This window comes from Littorina saxatilis, linkage group LG6 (assembly GCF_037325665.1).
Source record: "Littorina saxatilis isolate snail1 linkage group LG6, US_GU_Lsax_2.0, whole genome shotgun sequence".
Classification (NCBI taxonomy): Eukaryota; Metazoa; Mollusca; class Gastropoda; order Littorinimorpha; family Littorinidae; genus Littorina; species Littorina saxatilis.
This window is the reverse complement of record NC_090250.1, coordinates 13,010,659-13,032,818: the sequence shown is the minus strand read 5'-3', so window position 1 is coordinate 13,032,818 and position 22,160 is coordinate 13,010,659. Positions and strand designations below refer to the sequence as shown.

The 22,160-nt window shown below is 43.5% G+C and overlaps 1 protein-coding gene across 2 annotated transcripts in view; it reads left to right on the top strand.

The window, feature by feature from the left end:
• Positions 1–1,732: 1,732 nt before the first annotated feature.
• The window catches only part of LOC138968544 (prolyl 4-hydroxylase subunit alpha-2-like), a 36,827-nt gene continuing 16,399 nt past the window's right edge, over positions 1,733–22,160 (top strand). The window contains exons 1-3 of one of the 2 annotated variants that reach the window (XM_070341124.1): positions 1,733–5,253; positions 21,086–21,252; positions 21,778–22,103. In XM_070341124.1, coding sequence (XP_070197225.1) covers positions 5,054–5,253; positions 21,086–21,252; positions 21,778–22,103 — 693 coding nt within the window. In that variant the 5' untranslated portion in view covers positions 1,733–5,053. The remainder of the gene's footprint in view (positions 5,254–21,085; positions 21,253–21,777; positions 22,104–22,160) is intronic. The other variant, XM_070341123.1, reaches the window with a different exon arrangement.

Sequence of the window (22,160 nt, the reverse complement as noted above, 5' to 3'; positions counted from 1 at the left end):
TCTGGGCTCAAAATTGTCTAAATTGTTCTTCTGTTTATTATATAGGCCTAATTGTCATTTGTTAGTCCGTCCATTTGTGCATGTCGACATCAATGAGATGTGGACACATATATAACTCAGTGGTCAACATCAGTGTCAGTGATTTTTTCGTTTTGTCTATGCTCCGATAATTGGGAGAAGAACAATATGGCAAACCATGATTTGTGATCCACAATCTATTTGTATACGATTTGTACTTTTCTGCACAATTTGTCACTTTTCGGCTTAGTAATATATTTCCGGTCACTTATCTGAATGCCTTTATTCATTTGTTTTTCAGCTTTTCGAAGTTATTTTTGTCAGAGAGAACTTACCACTAGAAGAACCCACACCGCACGCAAACAAAATCACAGGAAGGTTTCGATTGTGAGCATGTATAAAAGTGAAGTCACTGTTTTGTGCGTGCTTACATTGCATATTGGTTAAAGGTTAACACTTTTTTTTTAACTTTTTTTTTTTACACTGTTTCTTGTCAGGTCTAAGTCTAAGTAACTTTAATATCCCAAAACAAGAGAAATTACGGTGGTGGTTCACAACTATTGAACATTATAAACATTATAACAACATTTTTGCAGTTAAGATGTAAATTCCTCTAAAACTACATACACCAAAGAAACTGGTAAAAAAAATGAACACACACAAAAACAACAACAACAACAACAACAAAGATTAACAAGTCGCGTAAGGCGAAATAACAACATTTAGTCAAGCTGTCAAACTCACAGAATGAAACTGAACGCACTGCATTTTTTCACCAAGACCGCATACTCGTAGTTTCGTCAGTCCACCGCTCGTGGCAAAGGCAGTGAAATCGACAAGCCAGAATAGTGCAGTAATGGTCGCGCTGAGTCTAAAAAGAATAGAGATACAGAATCTATTCTTTTTAGCGTACTGAGTTTGTTTTTAATCCAAACATATCATATCTATATGTTTTTGGAATCAGGGACCGACAAGGAATAAGATGAAATTGTTTCTAAAATCGATTTCGGACAATTGATTTTAATCATAATTTTCATATTTGTAATTTTCAGAGCTTTACTTGTTTGTAAACCAAATATAACATATGTATATGTTTTTGGAATCAGAAAATGACGAAGAATAAGATGAAATTGTTTTTTGGATCGTTTAAAAAAAAATTTAATGACAAGTTTCCGATTTTTAATTACCAAATTCATTAATTATTTTTTAAGCCACCAAGCTGAAATGCAATACCAAAGTCCGGCCTTCGTCGAAGATTGCTTTGCCAAAATTTCAATCAATTTGATTGAAAAATGAGGGTGTGACAGTGCCGCCTCAACTTTTACAAAAAGCCGGATATGACGTCTTCCGGGGATATCATTCCCAGGAACTCTCTTGTCAAATTTCATAAAGATCGGTCCAGTAGTTTAGTCTGAATCGCCCTACACACACACACAGACAGACAGACAGACAGGCAGACAGACAGACACACACACACACAAACATACACATACACACACACACACACACACACACACACACACACACATACACCACGACCCTCGTCTCGATTCCCCCTCTATGTTAAAACATTTAGTCAAAACTTGACTAAATGTAAAAAGCTACCTCATAACACAAACACAATTGTCTCTAACCAAACGTCTCTTTCTATCCTTTATTCAGATTGAACTCAGATTGAACTCAGCGGCGAGCTCCGTATATACAAGTATCGGAAAAGAGAGTGCCCTACATTTACCACGACAACAGTGAACGAAAGTACGCCTGCATATTTCATCACTGTGGGATTGAACACCAGCCTAGCCTACGCCACAGTCAAAGTGCCCAACTTTCAAGTGGAATTGTTTCCTGCGTTTTGTAACGTCGCCTTGTAAGTACACATACGCTCGTATGTTAGAGCTTGCATTGTGCGGTGCTCAACAAAAGGTCTGTGAAAGAGAGAAATGGCTACTGAAATATTAATACGCTATAATTTACTTTTTGTTCTCGTGGGCACAAGACCAAATACGCACCATCGAACGTCTTCCATTTTATTTGCTACAACCACGATGACTCGTTGTGAATTCAAAGACATACAAATTAAATGAAAAGCTGTAAGCAATAGAAACTTAGACAACTAAATTTGAAGTGATTTCAATTCCGCTGAAGACAAAACAGACAATCTGAGCGAAAGTCCATTTAGCTCGCTACCGCCACAATGACTTGTGAATAGAACGATGTAAGCTAGAACCATGGAACAGAAACACAAAGCTGAAGTTACTTCCAATCTGCCCAGGACAGAACTGGACGCGAAGTTCCACAGTTCAGTTAAGTATGCGAGACAAAGTGGGTGACTTGGAGTGCGTTGGAATTCTCCAGGGCTTTCTGCGGGGGCTTTTCAAGAGATACGTTAAAATACCAGAGAACGATGTCCCCTTTTGATTTTAAGAAAGGATACATAGCGTAGACGAGTCTTTGAATAATAAATGTGTTGGTACCTTTTCGACCTTGGTCTGAAAGCATGACAACAACGTTTCAAAGCAGCTACGACACAAACTGTGTAGAGTCACATTGCTTTCAACCTTGGTCTGTAAAGCATGACAACAACGTTTCAAAGCAGCTACGACACAAACTGTGTAGAGTCACATTGCTTTCAACCTTGATCTGTAAAGTATGACAACAACGTTTCAAAGCAGCTACGACACAAACTCTGTAGAGTCACATTGCTTTCAACCCGAGCTTCCTTTGGACCGTGAAAACTGTGTTTCCAGTTTGGATTCCCCGTTCGATTCGTTTCACTTGTGTGGTGCCGAACAGGAAGCCTTGAATTAATCACGACTTCTGACTACATGAGACAAGGACAGATAAGTTGTGAAACACAGTTATCATTTCAAATCGCACCACGCAAGCTATTCCCAGGCAGGCTGTGTAGTTTACTTAACTAAGTAAATAAATTATCCATGCAAAAGAATGGAGGACATAAAATGCTGAAACACTCATGCAGTAAATCAGACTGTGCACTGTTTGTGACTTGTGTGACCAGACTTTTGAACCCGTGCTAAGCCAGCTTCAGGAGTACTTCCGTGTGAGATTTTGTTTGGCGACCTTTTCTTGTCTTATCTGCATTAATGTTGCCACGTTTGGAAACGGTTACTGTTTCTTGAACGCGCAAACATACAGAAGGCAAAAAAGGACAAGAACATAACAGAATAAAAACAAAAGTCATAATTCAACAACAGCAACAAAGAAGACAAAAAATAAAAAACACAATGTTGGACCTGTTACAAAGGCCAAAACCAAAACAGCCTACAAAAACAAGCAAGTCGAGCCAACATCTGCACATCCTAAACAGGAACCAACAAATACAACAATCACGCCGATATCGCAGAAGTTGGCAAATGTCAGCGGATGAAAGCAGAGGCCCCATCAAACCTGGGCAGCGTGCCTGCCGGAGACAGGGACAGGATAATCACCCATGCTAAGCCGTGTGAAGCAGTGTGCGGACCATCTGGCCAGCCCCCCCCTGACAAATCCCTGCCCGCTCCACTCCGCACGTGAGCTGATCGCATCGACCGGTCTGCACGCTCAACACACATCGCCGTCGATCGATGTGTCGCCGTCCCTGATTGGTCCCACTACTGCGGGCCTGCAAGCGACCCACGTCGACCAATCGCCGGAGGGGTCACTTGATGACTTCTTTTGATTTGGTAGTCCGAATGAAGATTTATTTTCGGCTGGTGCCACGGTTAGGCTTCAGTTATTTCCATGTGGCCCGAGGCGAATGGTGGTTTCATTGGTTATCACTCATGCTTGATGCAATATATCACTTGAATGGACTTTGAGCATGTTAACCACCTGTTGCATTTTGGAAATGAATGCACATGTTTTGTGACTTGCTCACATTTGTAACCTTTTAGAAACTTTAGTTGAAAAAAAACTATTCCAAGGAAAAACGAAACAAAACAAAAATACAGTTGTTTGTTCTTTGGAAGCGATGTCTGATGAAAATCTTGACAAAGGCATACAAAACTATGTAAACTCAAAAAATCAGTGCCTCTTGTTACAGTTATGCTTTGAGGACACATAGGCTACAAACCTATTCCGATTTGACTGAAATGTTGTTGGAGAAACAAAGTGGTTAACTTAGAAAATTTTCTGATTATATTTTCATCGGAGTTACAGCAAACAGTAAACTCTTGCGGCAGTTTATCCTCTAATAAAGTGAATATTTTCTGCAATTTGCGGAATTGAACAGCAAACTAACAGACAGAGTACACGTAAAACTAAAACAAACATTAAACCAACATTACTGAGTGATGCTGCAGCGGTAAAGAAATCGTCCAAAGTTGCAGGGAAAATTGTGTAAGATTATTAAGAACCTTAAGAAACGAACTTGCGGATGGGACGCAAGAAAAGCCCGAATCACCGGAGAGCTTTAAAACGCAACACTAGCTCAAGAAGCTGAGGGGCATCAGAAACAGTACGGAACGTCGGAAGTTGCAGAGAATGTTGTGGAAGAACACTGAGGATCTGTAAGAACCCTACATCGGCGGAGAACGCGTTCAAAGCGGAACTTAGTCAACACACGTGGACGTTTTCCTCCAACAACTCTAGCCATTGACGCTGAACAGCAGGAGTACCAGAGGATTGACGCTGAACAGCAGGAGTACCAGAGGATTGACGCTGAACAGCAGGAGTACCAGAGGATTGACGCTGAACAGCAGGAGTACCAGAGGATTGACGCTGAACAGCAGGAGTACCAGAGGATTGCAGCGGGTTTCTTCTTGCAAACTTTGCAGAGGGAGGAACTTTCAGAAACAACGAGTGGCGTCATCGTTTTTCCCGCACACTGTTCAAAGGAGAAATAGACAAGAAGGAGTAACGACATTTTTTTCCCGACACTAAACTATAAAACAACACTTACCACACACGCAGAAAAGCAGCAGTATCAGGAGATAGCAGCGCTTTTCCTCACCCAGACCTAAGCCCGCACATAAGACACAGACAATAGAAGGAGTGACGTCAGTCCTTCTGCCGATGGTCCAGGCCGCATCTCGGGATGCACGAGCCGTACCGACTGAAACACCTCCCCCTCGTCGTCTGCCTCGCCTGCTGCCTCCTGCCCTGCGTGGCTGAGATCTTCTCCTCCGTGTCCAAGATGAAGACCTTGCCCCGCCTGGAGAGGCGGCTGCTCACCAAGTTTGAAGACTTCCTGCAAACGGTTCACCGCGAGGATGGGGCTGCCGATGAGCTGAGAAGGTAGGAGATACGGGCTCGGGGTTTGGATTGTATGGGAATGTCTGTCTGTCTGTCTGTCTGTCTGTCTGTCTGTCTGTCTGTCTGTCTGTCTGTCTGTCTGTCTGTCTGTCTGTCTCAATCATGTTTTCTTGGTGTATAGAGAAGGTCGGGGATACGGGATGAGAGGGGGTCCTGATTTGGCCTATATGGTCCGCTGGACCCAAAAAGCAACAACTAACTAACTAACCAACGGGATTAGAGATGGTTTGAATTGGGGAATGTCCTTGTATATTTGTCTGTTTTTGCCTGTCTGTCTGTTTATCTGTCTGTCTGTCTTTTTCTGTCCATCTGGCTGGCCGTCTGCCTTACTGTCGATTTGCTCGTCTGTCCGAGCGTCCGTCTCTCTTGCTTGTGTGTTTTCAGATGAGTGCGTGTGTGCACGTGTAAACATTTGACGCGAGTGGAGAAATGTGACGCTCAGCAGTCTTTTTTTTTCTGTTACCGTATTTGTCACTCTGTCTCTGTATATCTCTTTGTCTGCCTGTTTTCCCCTCTCTCTGTCTCTGTCACTCTCTCTCTCTCTCTCTCTCTCTCTCTCTCTCTCTCTCTCTCTCTCTCTCTCTCTCTCTCTCTCTCTGTTTGTCCATGCATGTGTCTGTCAGTCTCTGGTTCTGGCTCTGGCTCTGACTCTGCCTGTCTGTCTCTCTGTCTCTGTCTCTGTCTCTGTCTGTCTGTCTTTCTCTCGATCTCTCTCTGTCTCTCGATCTCTCTCCCTCTCTCGATCTCTCTCTCTCTCTCTACCTCTACATTTTTAACGCTCTTTGGATCGTCACATCTTGCCCCTTATCGCGATATGACGCACTCAGGTACTCATTTAAATCGACCCAACCCTATTTTCGTCCCCAATAGGTCCCGTTTAGTCAAGATCTGTTTGACAGTTGATTTGACCGAGTGGAGGCAGAGACATCGTTAGAACTGGCTGACCTCCTGTGTCATTTATTTATTCGGCGAGGATTTCAGAAAGGGTTTCGAACAGAAGTCACAAAAAGAAAGCATGTCTTGTGAAATCGACTGCCAGTTCAACTTTAAATTTTCGGCAGCAGTCAAAAATTGTTTGACGCGTATCTCCTCGGTGGTGTTGAAAGGTTATTTTAGCTGCATAACGAAATTATCGCTGTTGTTCCAAATTTAGAAAAGAATTATTGTTGGAGTGGATATCGAGAGAGAAATGTCGCGTCTCACTATTTCTTATGTTATTTTTTGTCACGTTCTGCCGTTATTTTAATGCAGTCAAAACTCTTGCCGCGTTTTGTGCTTGCTTCCGCTTGTTAAACGGACTAATGACCTCTTGTCCAGTACTCATTATAACAACAACAACAACAACAACAACAACAACAACAACAACAACAACAACAACAACAACAACAACAAAAATCTAACCGTATCGTTTCTAAATAAAACAAAATTAATTGCTAATACAGTGCGTTATAATTTCTGGGATAGTATTAATATTTTTCCACTTTGAATATTGTCTGACTGAATGTTGGCGAATTTGAGAGACGTTCTAAACAAGTTTAATAGTTTGAAACCGGCTACAGCATGTAAACAATAAAAATATATATGAATAAAATAAAATAACATGACAATTTTCTTTTATAATAATTGATAAATATGAATATATGTCCTTGCAGATTTGCAAAACAATAGCCTACTGCCATCTAACCGGACATAAAAACCAGAGTGCGTAAATATGTCCTCATTGGAATTTAAGGGCACTTCTTCTGGGACAAACCAAGTTAGTAACTAGTCAGAGCGCCAATTAAATTAATGTCAATATCATGTTTAACTTCGTAGCAAAGGCATCTATCAAAACTTGGGACAAAAGCATAATCCAACACTTTTGGTTCTCAACTAAACAAAATAACACCCGCCTTTTTTCATTCACTTCCTCTATGGCACTTGGTCACATTCCAAAAACCCAAACCCCGACTGCTTGCTGTGGTGAGTTGGAATGTTTTGATGAATGAAGTAGTTAAAAGGCTAGTAGTGTAAAGCAACTAGTGGCTTTTACGACATTAATCCATAAAAAAATTCCCACTGTACAAAGAGATCGCTCAGTCAGTTAATATCGGGTATTTGACCAAGTGGAGGGATGGTATCGTAATTCCCATGTAGGCTACTGCCTCGCCAGATCTAAGACGGTAGAAAGACGGCGTGCCTTTTTCCCTACATTCAAATAAATCGAACAAATGTCAAGAGTTTAATCAAAGAATAATGATAACAATAAACCGGCACGGTTGGCCTAGTGGTAAGGCGTCCGCCCCGTGATCGTGATGTATTGTGTAAAAAAAATTCCATCTCACACGGCATAAATAAATCCCTGCGCCTTGAATATATGCGCGATATAAATTGCATAAAATAAAAAAATAAAAAATAAAAATAAATCCCTGCGCTTAGAACTGTACCCACGGAATACGCGCGATATAAGCCTCATATTGATTGATTGATCGGGAGGTCGTGGGTTCGAACCCCGGCCGGGTCATACCTAAGACTTTAAAATTGGCAATCTAGTGGCTGCTCCGCCTGGCGTCTGGCATTATGGGGTTAGTACTAGGACTGGTTGGTCCGGTGTCAGAATAATGTGACTGGGTGAGACATGAAGCCTGTGCTGCGACTTCTGTCTTGTGCGTGGCGCACGTTAAATGTCAAAGCAGCACCGCCCTGATATGGCCCTTCGTGGTCGGCTGGGCGTTAAGCAAACAAACAAACAAACAATGATTACAATACTATAACAGCGGAATATGATATACATGCACCAGTGTTCGCCTTCCCGTGGCTACGACCAACGCGGTCATATCGAACAGCAGCCAAGGGCTCGCATGACCAAGGGGCAGCTCAAATATCGCATGCTCTGTTTACCAAGGGCAAGGATTGCACTGGGCAGTTCATCTGCCCAGCTGACCTCACATCAATGGGTTTTAATTGTGACTGTGGGAGCAGCGTAGATCATTTCATCGCGACGGAAGCAGCTAATGAAAAACTATTGTTTTATTCCATGGCTGTTCGTAAACCCAACACCGTGGAACGTATCGGATGAGTGCGTTTAGTGGGTCCTTTACGGCAATAACGGGTAGCAGATTGCTTTGGGTCAATGTCGCTTGCGAGTCGCACGTTGTGTTTGGTGTGGAATTCGCTTCATATTTTATGCTTCAACAAAAAAAGCTTAATTGCTCATTTGTTTTACATCCTGTTTACTGGGTAGAGAGAGAGGTGGGGTGGGGGAGGGGGGGGGGGCAGAGGATGGTGATCACTGCTGGCGTTGTTCTCAACTGATAGCCTCAAGGAATTTTGAGGAAATACTCTATGGTATTATGGCTGTAGTGTACAATAAATGTCAGGCTGGTTGAGAAATACTCTATGTTGTTTATGGCAGTAATGTACAACAAATGTCAGGCTGGTTGAGAAATACTCTATGTTGTTTATGGCTGTAGTGTACAACAAATGTCAGGCTGGTTGAGAAATACTCTATGTTGTTTATGGCTGTAGTGTACAACAAATGTCAGGCTGGTTGAGAAATACTCTATGTTGTTTATGGCTGTAGTGTACAACAAATGTCAGGCTGGTTGAGAAATACTCTATGTTGTTTATGGCTGTAGTGTACAACAAATGTCAGGCTGGTTGAGAAATACTCTATGTTGTTTATGGCTGTAGTGTACAACAATTGTCAGGCTGGTTGAGAAATACTCTATGGTGTTTATGGTTGTAGTGTACAACAAATGTCAGGCTGGCTGGCTGAGAAATACTCTATGGTGTTTATGGCTGTAGTGTACAACAAATGTCAGGCTGGTTGAGAAATACTCTATGTTGTTTATGGCTGTAGTGTACAACAAATGTCAGGCTGGTTGATAAATACTCCACGTTGTTTATGGCTGTAGGGTACAACAAATGTCAGGCTGGCTGGTTGAGAAATACTCTATGTTGTTTATGGCTGTAGTGTACAACAAATGTCAGGCTGGTTGAGAAATACTCCACGTTGTTTATGGCTGTAGGGTACAACAAATGTCAGGCTGGTTGAGAAATATTCAATCAATCAATATGAGGCTTATATCGCGCGTATTCCGTGGGTACAGTTCTAAGCGCAGGGATTTATTTTTTTATTTTTTTTATTTATATTTTATGCAATTTATATCGCGGACATATTCCAGGCGCAGGGATTTATTTATGCCGGGTGAGATGGAATTTTTTTACACAATACATCACGCATTCACATCGGCCAGCAGATCGCAGCCATTTCGGCGCATATCCTACTTTTCACGGCCTATTATTCCAAGTCACAAGGGTATTTTGGTGGACATTTTTATCTATGCCTATACAATTTTGCCAGGAAAGACCCTTTTGTCAATCGTGGGATCTTTAACGTGCACACCCCAATGTAGTGTACACGAAGGGACCTCGGTTTTTCGTCTCATCCGAAAGACTAACACTAGAACCCACCACCTAGGTTAGGAAAGGGGGGGGGGGGGGGGAGAAAATTGCTAACGCCCTGACCCAGGGTCGAACTCGCAACCTCTCGCTTCCGAGCGCAAGTGCGTTACCACTCGGCCACCCAGTCAATATTCTGTGTTGTTTATGGCTGTAGTGTAAAACAAATGTCAGGCTGGTTGAGAAATACTCTATGTTGTTTATGGCTGTAGTGTAGAACAAATGTCAGGCTGGTTGATAAATACTCTATGTTGTTTATGGCTGTAGTGTACAACAAATGTCAGGCTGGTTGATAAATACTCTATGTTGTTTATGGCTGTAGTGTACAACAAATGTCAGGCTGGTTGATAAATACTCTATGTTGTTTATGGCTGTAGTGTACAACAAATGTCAGGCTGGTTGATAAATACTCTATGTTGTTTATGGCTGTAGTGTACAACAAATGTCAGGCTGGTTGATAAATACTCTATGTTGTTTATGGCTGTAGTGTACAACAAATGTCAGGCTGGTTGAGAAATACTCTATGTTGTTTATGGCTGTAGTGTACAAGAAATGTCAAGCTGGTTGATAAATACTCTATGTTGTTTATGGCTGTAGTGTACAACAAATGTCAGGCTGGTTGATAAATACTCTATGTTGTTTATGGCTGTAGTGTACAACAAATGTCAGGCTGGTGCGAGACTGTCGATCTTGATCCGTACAACGATCTTGATCCGTACAGTATTATGCAGTCTTAAACAAACACGAGAGAGTAGTTCAAACGCCGACGTTCACAAATTGTTTCAACAGCACAAGAACGGAATGGTCCATGTAGAACCATGGTCATAACGATTAATGAGCAATGTTAAGCACATAAACTACATCAAATGTTGACAATTTGCGACAGTGGGAGACAGGCCTAGCCGGACTGACTGGATCGAAATTGAAAAACTTTGCTCAAAATGACTGGGGCCAAAAACTGATTACACCGATAAATTAAAAACAAGTCGCTGAAAGCGATATAAAAACAACCATGCCATCTTTCTAAAACTAAAAGAGTGACACTGAAAATACTGGATCAGTCTTCACCGACACTTGCAAGGCCTGGATAGCCGCATAAAACCGATGTTTGATTTTGTAATTTTGAGCACATTTTCAAATTAATCACATTACATGTTTCTATTTTTGCATTCATGAAATAATACAATAAAATAAAATAAATACCATGAACACTCTTTTGTGTCTGCTTTTCCAATAAAACAGAAATCCAGGGAGAACTTTGATAAGCAAATTAATTATTCAATTTCTAATCTGACAAGCTAAAATATAATTATATAGACCAGCCCGGGACAAAGATTGTGTGATTGAAAAATGTGGTCACCACTGTGCGATTTCAAATTCTTTTACGGACGGATGGATGGGATCAAAGCCACTTATGGGGGAAAACGGTGAAAAACAACATACGTGGCAAAACTATCTGGAACAATTCATATGAAAGGTTTCATTACGATGTGCACATTAATTTTCTGGGAACAGAAAACAATAGAGTTAAACATCAACATTGAGAAATATTTTCTTGAAGAATTCGTGAGTTTTATAAAGATGTGTGCAGTGGTTTTCTGGGAATATCTGTACACACACACACACACACACACACACACACACACACACACACACACACACACCTACCTACCTCTCATTCCATTCCCAGTCTTCAGGAAAACATCAAGTCAAATTTGAGAGGGGAGGGCGGGGTTATAATTTAAGTTTAATTTACTCCTCTATAATTAGCAGTTAAGAATTTACAAGCAAAACCTTTCCGCTTGGGTGTTTGAAACTATACAAAGTCTCGCCGGCGATTTCCAGTTCTTGCACAAATAATTATTCGTACTCAGGACATGCTTTCTGGCACACTGCGCGGTATTGCTACAACCGCTCATTCAAAAGCATTCATATCATCTTTTGAAATCGACAACTTCCATCGACAGTCTCAGGTTTAAGCAAACGAAAGGCGATTGTATTTCCTTGATGCCCGGGGGCCATTTTCGCCGTTTCTTTGAGGATGCCTGGTACAGTGCTCCTGTTCTCGTGTCGATGGAGAGCTCTTTCTTGCCAAAGGACCCTTCCTGATGACCTACACTGGACAAGGTCAGGGCCAAGTTTATTGGGTGACGTCCCGACTCACCCCCTCCCATCTCGCCTCCTCCCATCTCGCCCTTCCTATCTCGCCCCCTCCAATCTCGCCCCCTCCCATCTCGCCCTTCCTATCTCGCCCCCTCCCATCTCGACCCCTCCCATCTTGCCCTTTCCTATCTCGCCCCCTCCCATCTCGACCCCTCCCATCTCGCCCTTCCTATCTCGCCCCCTCCCATCTCGACCTCTCCCATCTTGCCCTTTCCTATCTCGCCCCCTCCCATCTTGCCCTTTCCTATCTCGCCCCCTCCCATCTCGCCCCCTCCCATCTCGCTCCCTCCAATCTAGCCCCTCCCATCTTGCCCTTCCTATCTCGCCCCCTCCCATCTCGACCCCTCCCATCTTGCCCTTTCCTATCTCGCCCCCTCCCATCTCGCCCCCTCCCATCTCGCTCCCTCCAATCTAGCCCCTCCCATCTTGCCCTTCCTATCTCGCCCCCTCCCATCTCGACCCCTCCCATCTTGCCCTTTCCTATCTCGCTCCCTCCAATCTAGCCCCCTCCCATCTCGCCCTTCCTATCTCGCCCCCTCCCATCTCGACCTCTCCCATCTTGCCCTTCCTATCTCGCCCCCTCCCATCTCGCCCCCTCCCATCTCGCCCCCTCCCATCTTGCCCTTTCCTATCTCGCTCCCTCCAATCTAGCCCCCTCCCATCTCGCCCTTCCTATCTCGCCCCCTCCCATCTCGACCCCTCCCATCTTGCCCTTTCCTATCTCGCTCCCTCCAATCTAGCCCCCTCCCATCTCGCCCTTCCTATCTCGCCCCCTCCCATCTCGACCCCTCCCATCTTGCCCTTTCCTATCTCGCTCCCTCCAATCTAGCCCCCTCCCATCTCGACCCCTCCCATCTTGCCCTTTCCTATCTCGCTCCCTCCAATCTAGCCCCCTCCCATCTCGACCCCTCCCATCTTGCCCTTTCCTATCTCGCTCCCTCCAATCTAGCCCCCTCCCATCTCGACCCCTCCCATCTTGCCCTTTCCTATCTCGCTCCCTCCAATCTAGCCCCCTCCCATCTCGACCCCTCCCATCTTGCCCTTTCCTATCTCGCTCCCTCCAATCTAGCCCCCTCCCATCTCGCCCTTCCTATCTCGCCCCCTCCCATCTCGACCCCTCCCATCTTGCCCTTTCCTATCTCGCTCCCTCCAATCTAGCCCCCTCCCATCTCGACCCCTCCCATCTTGCCCTTTCCTATCTCGCTCCCTCCAATCTAGCCCCTCCCATCTCGCCCCAAATTAGGTCACGTTTTTCCGTGAGCGGTATCCTTTCCCCTAGGCCCTCTGATCAGAATTCGTCTCTGTCACCGGTACACACAATTTCTCATCATTGTGAGAGAGAGAGAGAGAGAGAGAGAGAGAGAGAGAGAGAGAGAGAGAGGGAGAAAGGAAGAGAGTGAGAGACAGAGAGATGATGATGATGATGATGATGATAATGGAACTTTATTTTTCAAGGATAGAGGTTTAAGGCGACGCCTTTTCTTACAACCGGTCCTTACTTCTAATACAAATGTCTAATAAATGATAAACAAGTAAAGCAACATGACAAATAAACAAAGTAAACGAACGAATCAGCAAACAATCGACAAGTAAGCAAACAAGCAAATAAACATAAACAACAACATGACAAAGTAAGCAACATACAAATCGAAAGCGAAACATGCAACATGTTAATTGAGGTTACACATGTAAAGTGATCGACGGTAAAATTCACACGATACCAACGTTTACACTAATGCTAATAATGATTATATGGTGTAAATGATGATGATGAAGATGTTGATGATGATGATGATGATGATGATGATGATGATGATGATGATGATGATGATGATGATGATGATGATGATCAAGTGATGATGATGATGATGATGATGATGATGATGATGATGATGAGAGAGAGAGAGAGAGAGCGTCTTCATGTGATAAAAATGTCCACCAAAATACCCGTGTGACTTGGAATAATAGGCCGTGAAAAGTAGGATATGCGCCGAAATGGCTGCGATCTGCTGGCCGATGTGAATGCGTGATGTATTGTGTAAAAATAAAATTCCATCTCACACGGCATAAATAAATCCCTGCGCCTTGAATATGTGCGCGATACAAATTGCATTAAAAAAAATCTTTAAATAAATAAAAAAATCCCTGCGCTTAGAACTGTACCCACGGAATACGCGCTATATAAGCCTCATATTGATTGATTGAGTGTAAAGCTATTTAAAAAAATAACGTCTTACAATTAGTAACGCGCTTTTGTAACACTTTGTTGCACGAGAATGCGGCTATTTGGTATCATTTACTTGAACATGGTGAAACATAAAATGTTGGTTTCAAATAATATTAATGCTGATCTCAAATAAGTGCTTAAACTGATTTCAAGACATTCATCTTCAAATAGTCGGAAGCTAGACGTCAGGCGTAACAACATGTTTTAGGTCAGATTGCTTCACTTGTTTATAAAAGCGGCTTAGTTTTATTTCAAGTCATATATCTATATGTCACTCTGCCCGGTCTTGCCGGAACGCATTTAGTCAAATATTTAAAAAGGCAGTAGTTTGTTCAATTTGTGGGAAACGCACTATATATACACTCCATACATACACAAACGCTGTCTGCAAAGTTTTCTTTTCTAGAACCCCCTCCCCGCTCCCTTCCCCACCCCGAATCGTTTGTCTTTGTGAATTTTAAAATGTTCGCAGTGTATCGTGAAAAATTCGAATGCCGTGTTTACATTACAAAGATACTGTTGAACTAAAATAGCCGGCAAATTACACATAAGATGCAGGTTTGCTCACTGATCCATCACGGAGACAATGAATAATTTATTCCACTGCACTCTGAACGCAAAGTCCAGGTTCAAATGGTGTTAAGCACGGATTAAAGATTTGGAAACGTGTTTTTGTTGAGGTGGTGTATGGGCAGCGGAGTGGGGTAGGGGGGATGTGGGTGTCATTTTTCTCCTGATGAATTTAGACTTCGTTCGAGAAAAGGCGGTATAAGTAGCATTTGTTTCACACTGATTTTAGATTTGCGGACAAAAAACCTTTGGCATGAAAACATATACTGCTGTTTACATGTTGAGCTTTTCGGGCACTGTAGGTTCCAGTCTATGTATATACTCAGTTTTAGTTTTTTTGCGAGATTAAAATAATAAACACACACACACATACACCCACACTCACACACACACACACACACACACACACGCACGCACGCACGCACGCACGCACGCACGCACGCACGCACGCACGCACGCACGCACGCACGTACACACGCACGCACGCACGCACACACACATACATACACACACACAGACACACACACACACACACAAACACACACTCACAGCCAGATGAACATGCACCTAGTCGACTTACCTGATAAGCCCACATGCACTGTGCAAATAAAGACCCAAATACAGACCTTCTATCAAATGTGTATTGATTTTGCATCTAGTGGGCTTACGGTGCTCAGCGAATTCTTGCGTTGACCTTTATTTGTGTTGCGTTTGTTTCCATTGATCAACTTGTCCTTCTGTGCTGAATATCATTTCAAAAACTGCACTTTTTGCAAAAAGACGAAGAGATTTTTGTGATGCTGTTTTCATGATGCATTTAATGTCTTGCCAATGAACCCAGTGATCCTACAATCTAGTACACTTTGAACAACCACGTCGAGTGTAGTGAATCTTTTAAGTTGCAAGAATTATATGGGACTTTCTAGGCACGTTTTGCGCGACTTTATTCTGATGCAGTAATTCCTTGCAATCAAATGCACTTAAAACAGTTCCGTGAAATGTTATTGAAATTGTACAGTTTTTTTCCAAACTGGCATGCGAGTGCCTTCGTATCTTACTTGTGTTCTTTAGATTTTTAACCGATGAACACACTCAACATTTGCTGCATCCATGACAACAATTTGGCAATGAGGAACCATTTCTATCCCCATGGGACGAACGACTTTCTGACCAGGTCGTTTTGGGTCCAATTATGCTGTTTTTTGTCTGTTTACTGAAATAAGGTGATGTTTCTCCGTCATTCAGTGTAGTTGTTTTAGTCAAAGGTGCCCTCTTCTCATATGTGCATTTTTTTCTGCATTATAATGCTCTCCTGGGAGATGTTCACGATACACTGCGAACATTTGAAAACTTACAAACACAAAAGCAGGGAAAGTGGGGGGGGGGGGGGGCGGTTGCGGCTAAAGGGAAGAAATGCAGGCAGGTTTTGTCAGTGCACAGAGTGTGGAATGCGTTTCTCGACAATTGAACAATGAAATTCTGTTTTGTTTTGTTTGTTTGTTTGCTTAACGCCCAGCCGACCACGAAGGGCTATATCAGGGCGGTGCTGCTTTGACATAATTATAACGTGCGCCACACACAAGACAGAAGTCGCAGCACAGGCTTCATGTCTCACCCAGTCACATTATTCTGACACCGGACCAACTGTAGTCCTAGCACTAACCCCATAATCCCAGACGCCAGGCGGAGCAGCCACTAGATTGCCAAATTTAAAGTCTTAGATATGACCCGGCCGGGGTTCGAACCCACGACCTCCCGATCACGGGCCAACCGTGCCGGTATGAAATTCTGGATTTGGGTTAAAACTACATGTACTGACTTTCTAAATATTTGACCATCTTTCCACTTGGATTCGTACCACCACCACAACCAATACAACAACAACAGCAACAACATCAACAACAACTACACACACAAAAAGGACAAAAGACCCCAAAAAAACCGAAGAAACACCCACCCCCTAAAAAAATGATTGGACTGGGTGGCCGAGTGGTAAAGCACTTGCGCTCGGAAGCGAGAGGTTGCGAGTTCGACCCTGGGTCAGGGCGTTAGCAATTTTCTCCCCCCTTTCCTAACCTTGGTGGTGGGTTCAAGTGCTAGTCTTTCGCATGAGACGAAAAATCGAGGTCCCTTCGTGTACACTACATTGGGGTGTGCACGTTAAAGATCCCACAATTGACAAAAGGGTCTTTCCTGGCAAAATTGTATAGGCATAGATAAAAATGTCCACCAAAATACCCGTGTGACTTGGAATAATAGGCCGTGAAAAGTAGGATATGCGCCGAAATGGCTGCGATCTGCTGGCCGATATGAATGCGTGATGTATTGTGTAAAAAAAATTCCATCTCACACGGCATAAATAAATCCCTGCGCCTTGAATATGTGCGCGATATAAATTGCATAAACATTTTTTTAAATCCCTGCGCTTAGAACTGTACCCACGGAATACGCGCGATATAAGCCTCATATTGATTGATTGAAATGATTAGTTTCATTTCGAGCATCTTGACCCTTTATCTTGTGTTTCGAGCAACAAAAAATCACTGACCAGTATGTTCAAACCAAGTCAAACCGCAGTCCTGAAAAAAAACACGCACTGCCACGCGAGATTATAGTGAGATCGATTCAGTAGCGATCGTGATGTGATGTCAAGATAAGCGACGACAACTGTGAGAGCATCCATAGCGGGAACACAAATTGTGGGTAGAAGCGGTCGAATTAGACCCGATCACCACCACTTAATCGCTACAAGCTTTTATTACTCATTCTCTCCGCTCTTCCCTAACGGGTCGCCATAACCCACCGTTTAAACGCTCCATGTATACTGTTTTATTTACAACGCAGCCATTACTACATTGCTTGATCTTCCTGTAGCAACCACAGCGTCCAATGCTCTGTGTCCGTCGCGATATAACCTTCGTGGTTGAAAACGACGACACCAAATAAAGAAAGAAAAAAAAGAATGCTCTGTGCTATCTGTTCAGTGTCATCAGACACATTTTCTGATCAGTCCTTCATTCAAGCCGCCGCTGGTAAAAAGTGTGTGTGTGTGTATGTGTGTGTATGTGTGTGTGCGTGCGTGCGCGCGCGCGTGTGTGTGGGTGTGTGCGTTGGCGCGTGTGTGTGTACGTACGCGCGCGCGCGTTGGTGTGAGATTGTATGCGTGCTTGCCTACTTGTATGTATGCGTGAATTCAAAATCATGTGTGGCATGGTATAGAGCAAGTGTTTGAACCCCGAAACTGTTTAGCATAGTAATACGTTTCCTCATACATGTTTCAGTCCCGCGCGCGATTTTACAAACGTTTTGAATTTCGAGATTTTCAAGCTCATTACTTACGCATGGATTTTTCATTCTCAATCATCCAGGCACACAATGCTATCCCATTAACCGACGACACAGGCATAATGAACTTGCGCATGCATTATTTATTTTCATTTGCATTTTCATGAGAGGTCGCGGGGATTTTCCGAATAGAAGTAATTTAGCGAACGTGTGTCGGCCTAGTATTTAATGCATAAAAGTACGACGCCATGTTTAGAGACTGTGAGAAATCATCTTGCTGACGGGTGGACTATACTGAATGCCAGTCATGTAACAACTAAATCTGCGTCGTCACACCAAAGGTCGCAATTACTGGGGTTATGGTTGAACGCGTTCATGAATTGTCCTACGGGCCGGGAGAACGCTATGCACTTCGAAACCCGGAGCTCCTGAGCGTTTGCGCTCTTCACATGGGCAACGATTTTTTTTTTATCCGACTGGGTTCCGACAAATTCGTTGGAAAGTTGGGGGAAAGTTTATTGTAAGTCTGCCATGTGAACAGCACCTTACTGTCCATGGCTACTTGCAGACTGCTGTACATAACCCGCTCTCGCGTCTCGCAGCAATAGACCTCGTCAGCATCTGAGCAGCTCACGCGAGATATCTGTGAGACATGCTCCTTGTCATGCTTCGAAAGTCGCAAGAACTACGATCTTCAGCTTTCGCACCTCTCGCGAGATAGCCGTACAGCATGCTTTGCTATGCTTTGAGGCTTGCGAGAGATTGCGAGAGCGTGGAATACCGATAGGGTCTATTGTGATATAAACTGGTTGCTAAGGAGTCAAACTCTGTGGTCGCCTGATGGCATTTTGTATCGTGTACCATTGGATTTCCATTTTGCTTGAAGTTTTGCATTGTTACTACAAGTCTTGGTGAAATTTGCGCATGTGTACAGTAATAGAAAAAGGGGCGGGTGGACCTTGTTCTCTTTTAGGGATGCTGGCAAGTTATGTCCGTAATATCGAATGATATCTATTTGCAGAACAAAACACTGTCGAAGTTTAATTTCTAAGTTAAACATTAATTTCTAAGTTAAACACATCTCCACCATATTTGTCTATCCCTTTGCGGGGTCTCTGTATTGCACTATTGCGGAAGTCAGAAACGGGCGTTTAGTTTCAAGTCATGATTTAAAACCGCCTACGTTTGGAGTCGAACGTACGTCTTGGTTTATCGATTTTCTTGCCCCCACAAAAACCTTCAGGAGTGAAAGTCCATGTCGAAAAATAAGGCATATCCTCAAACCGCCCGCTCATGTAAGTGGGTCTCCAAGGTAATCACAGTGCCTGGATGGAAAATAAAACATAATGTTTGGTCATGTGCGGGTTACATAAACTACCAGCGCCCCCTTACCGTAACACTGTGTAAACCTCACGCGAGGGACAAATCAATGGTCATTACTTTTTATTTGTTTTCATGATGGGAAACACGGAACACCACTCTGGAGAAATTTGCTGCAATTTGTTGGCAGTGACAATGCAAGCACGCGATTACAGAGAGGGACAGAGCATGAAGCTTTGCCGTGACATCAGTAAAGCCCTTTTGTGGGTGTCAGACATGTTGTCACTGTGCTACGCGCTAGATGGATGGATTGTAGTGAACTCAGGCTGCCCTCGTCCTATGGCTGCCCTCGTCCTAATGTCCTACACACAGTAATGTCCCGCAAACATTAAGCGACTGCGTTTTACATGTGTACCTTTAGTTGGTTCCTAGTTGTGTAAATAGAAACCGGCGGTACAAACAAACTGCGCTGGTTTCGGGGGGGATTGAAACTTTGCATTCATGCAAAGAGACAACAGGGATTTTTTCATGTCTCCCCTGAACCATAGTCAATCAGTCAGATCGTTCTGCGGTAGTATGACCTTTGGATATCAGATAGTGGATGAGTGTCTTTAGGCCAGATGTCATAGGGGCAGTCTCATTTATCTCAGTGGCAGGAAAAAACGGCAAACTTTGTTTCTTAATAGAAAATGGTAAGTTACATATGGTCCCCTCCCCGTTTTCTTGGGGGGGGGGGGGGGGGGTGGGGATCGAGGGAGGTTAGGGGCAGGGAAGGTGATGGAAAGGTCAGAAGGTTTTAGGGAGACCAAAATAAGATCAAAGAAAAAAATGTATATTTGACCGGTGCAATCTTACTCTTGGTGATATGAAATTTGCTGTCGTTTTTGATCAGAGCAACTCACTGAGATGCATTCTGAGCATTGTACGGGGAAACTTTAGTATAGTGCAATTGATTACAATGTCAACGCATCACCATCTCACTCGACCGTGCCGCTCTCGGTTAGACGGTCGTTTGACGCATTAAAATTTGATTGGCCGGATCATTCAAGCAGAGAGTCGTTCAGTGACCCGTTAACATCCTAGCATGACTGTTAAAAGTGTAATAGACTAACCCGTCAGTTGATGATAATCCACTAGTAAATTTCGATGATGTTCAGTAAACAACTCTGTTGATTTCTGTATGAACTGTGGAAGAATTGCTTTTCTTGAAAGTGAGGCACGCTGAACTATATCATTATGTAGCACAGGGTTATTTCAGTGATGGCAAGTTAGCACAGATGCAGTGAAAAGTAGCTCCGTTGTACATGTTTGGGGTCCGGTAGCTATGGAGCACTGTACTTGTCACCTGCGGGTCAGGGGTTCGAATCCGGGCTGGGTCGGACACGGATCAACTTTATGTGCAGACTTAGAGACGGTATCCATGTTCCATTCCCCTGTCACCACTGACAGACTTCGGTCATTCTGCCATAAGTGCATGTGGCTGATTACACTTAAACACGCGCACACTTGGGTGACTTTTGTATACTGCTCACTTTTCACTGGGAGGAAGCTACCCGAATTTGCCAGCAATGGGAACATAAGGAACCAGCAATGGGAACATAAGGAACCAGCAATGGGAACATAAGGAAAGTAAGGGGGAGGGGGGAGGGGAGGGGGGAGGGGAGGGGGAGAGAAGATGTTTTCAAAAGAAAAGTTTGTGATATCGAGCGCACACTGTATAAATGATAGTTCTGATGGACCAACTCGACCAGTGATTGGCATTTGAGTGTATTATTATCTTTTTTTGTTTGTTCATTTGTTTTTCAGAAAACTTCAAAAGCTTCACCAGTGGAACTCTAAAATCGTGAAGAACACGTCGATCATCGAGTGTCCGCTGCACGCTTTCCGACTGGTCAAACGTCTGGTCAGGCAGTGGTCAGCAGTCTTTAAATTGGCTGATGACGTCATTGCACCGTCAGTGTCCAGATTCAAAGGTAAGAATCTTTGGTGTTTTCTTACTTTTTTTGTTTTGTTTGTTATTTTTCTCTGTCGTTTGTTTGTTTGTTTGTTTGTTTCTTTCTTTCCTTCTTTCTTTCTTTATTGTAATGACATTTCCCGAAGTTGAAGTGACTTACTTAAAACTCGGTTATATCGCCATCTTGGTAATCAGTTAATGATTCTAGTCGTTGTGAAGCGGCCCTGATTCTTCATTTTGCTGATGACGATTTTGCTGCAGCCAGGCTGTAGAGTGCGGGTAATTGTCCCAGCTGAAGGCTGCTCCGCTCATTTGTAAGCCTACATGTCATTTCGCGCGAGAAGTAATGGCGGAGCTTTAAAGAGCAAGTTTACATGACTTCACAAGATGTTGGACGAAAACTTCAAAAATTGACTGCAAGGCCGCCTCTGGACTTAAATACTCTGTATTACTGCTTTCAGAGTGTGTGGACACTTCAACATTGGCTGCAAGACCGAGTCCTTCATTTGCTTGGCCTAACATATTTTCTAATTACTGCTTCCAGAGTTTACGAACTCCACAAGAGAATGGCTGCGCACACAGCAGATCTGGCCAACACACGCGGACCTGTCCGGCGCCGCCACGGCCATCGTGCGACTGCATCATCTGTACAACCTGGATTACGCCCCTTTGCTCCAGGGACATTTTCTGAACGTGACGTCAAAGCCCCTGACGTCACTGGAGCTGACCTACGTCACGAAGGCAGCCCTGAAGCTTGGTTTTATCTGTGACGCCAAAGGACTGTTTTCCGCGCTAGAGACGCTTTCTGCTGGTTTTGAGGGAGAGAGGACAGTGGCAAGGGTGCAGAGACTCAGGGAAAGACTGTCAGATGTGTGTTGAAATGTATACTTTTTTTTTATTTGTAAAATCTAGAGTGTGTTGATTCCT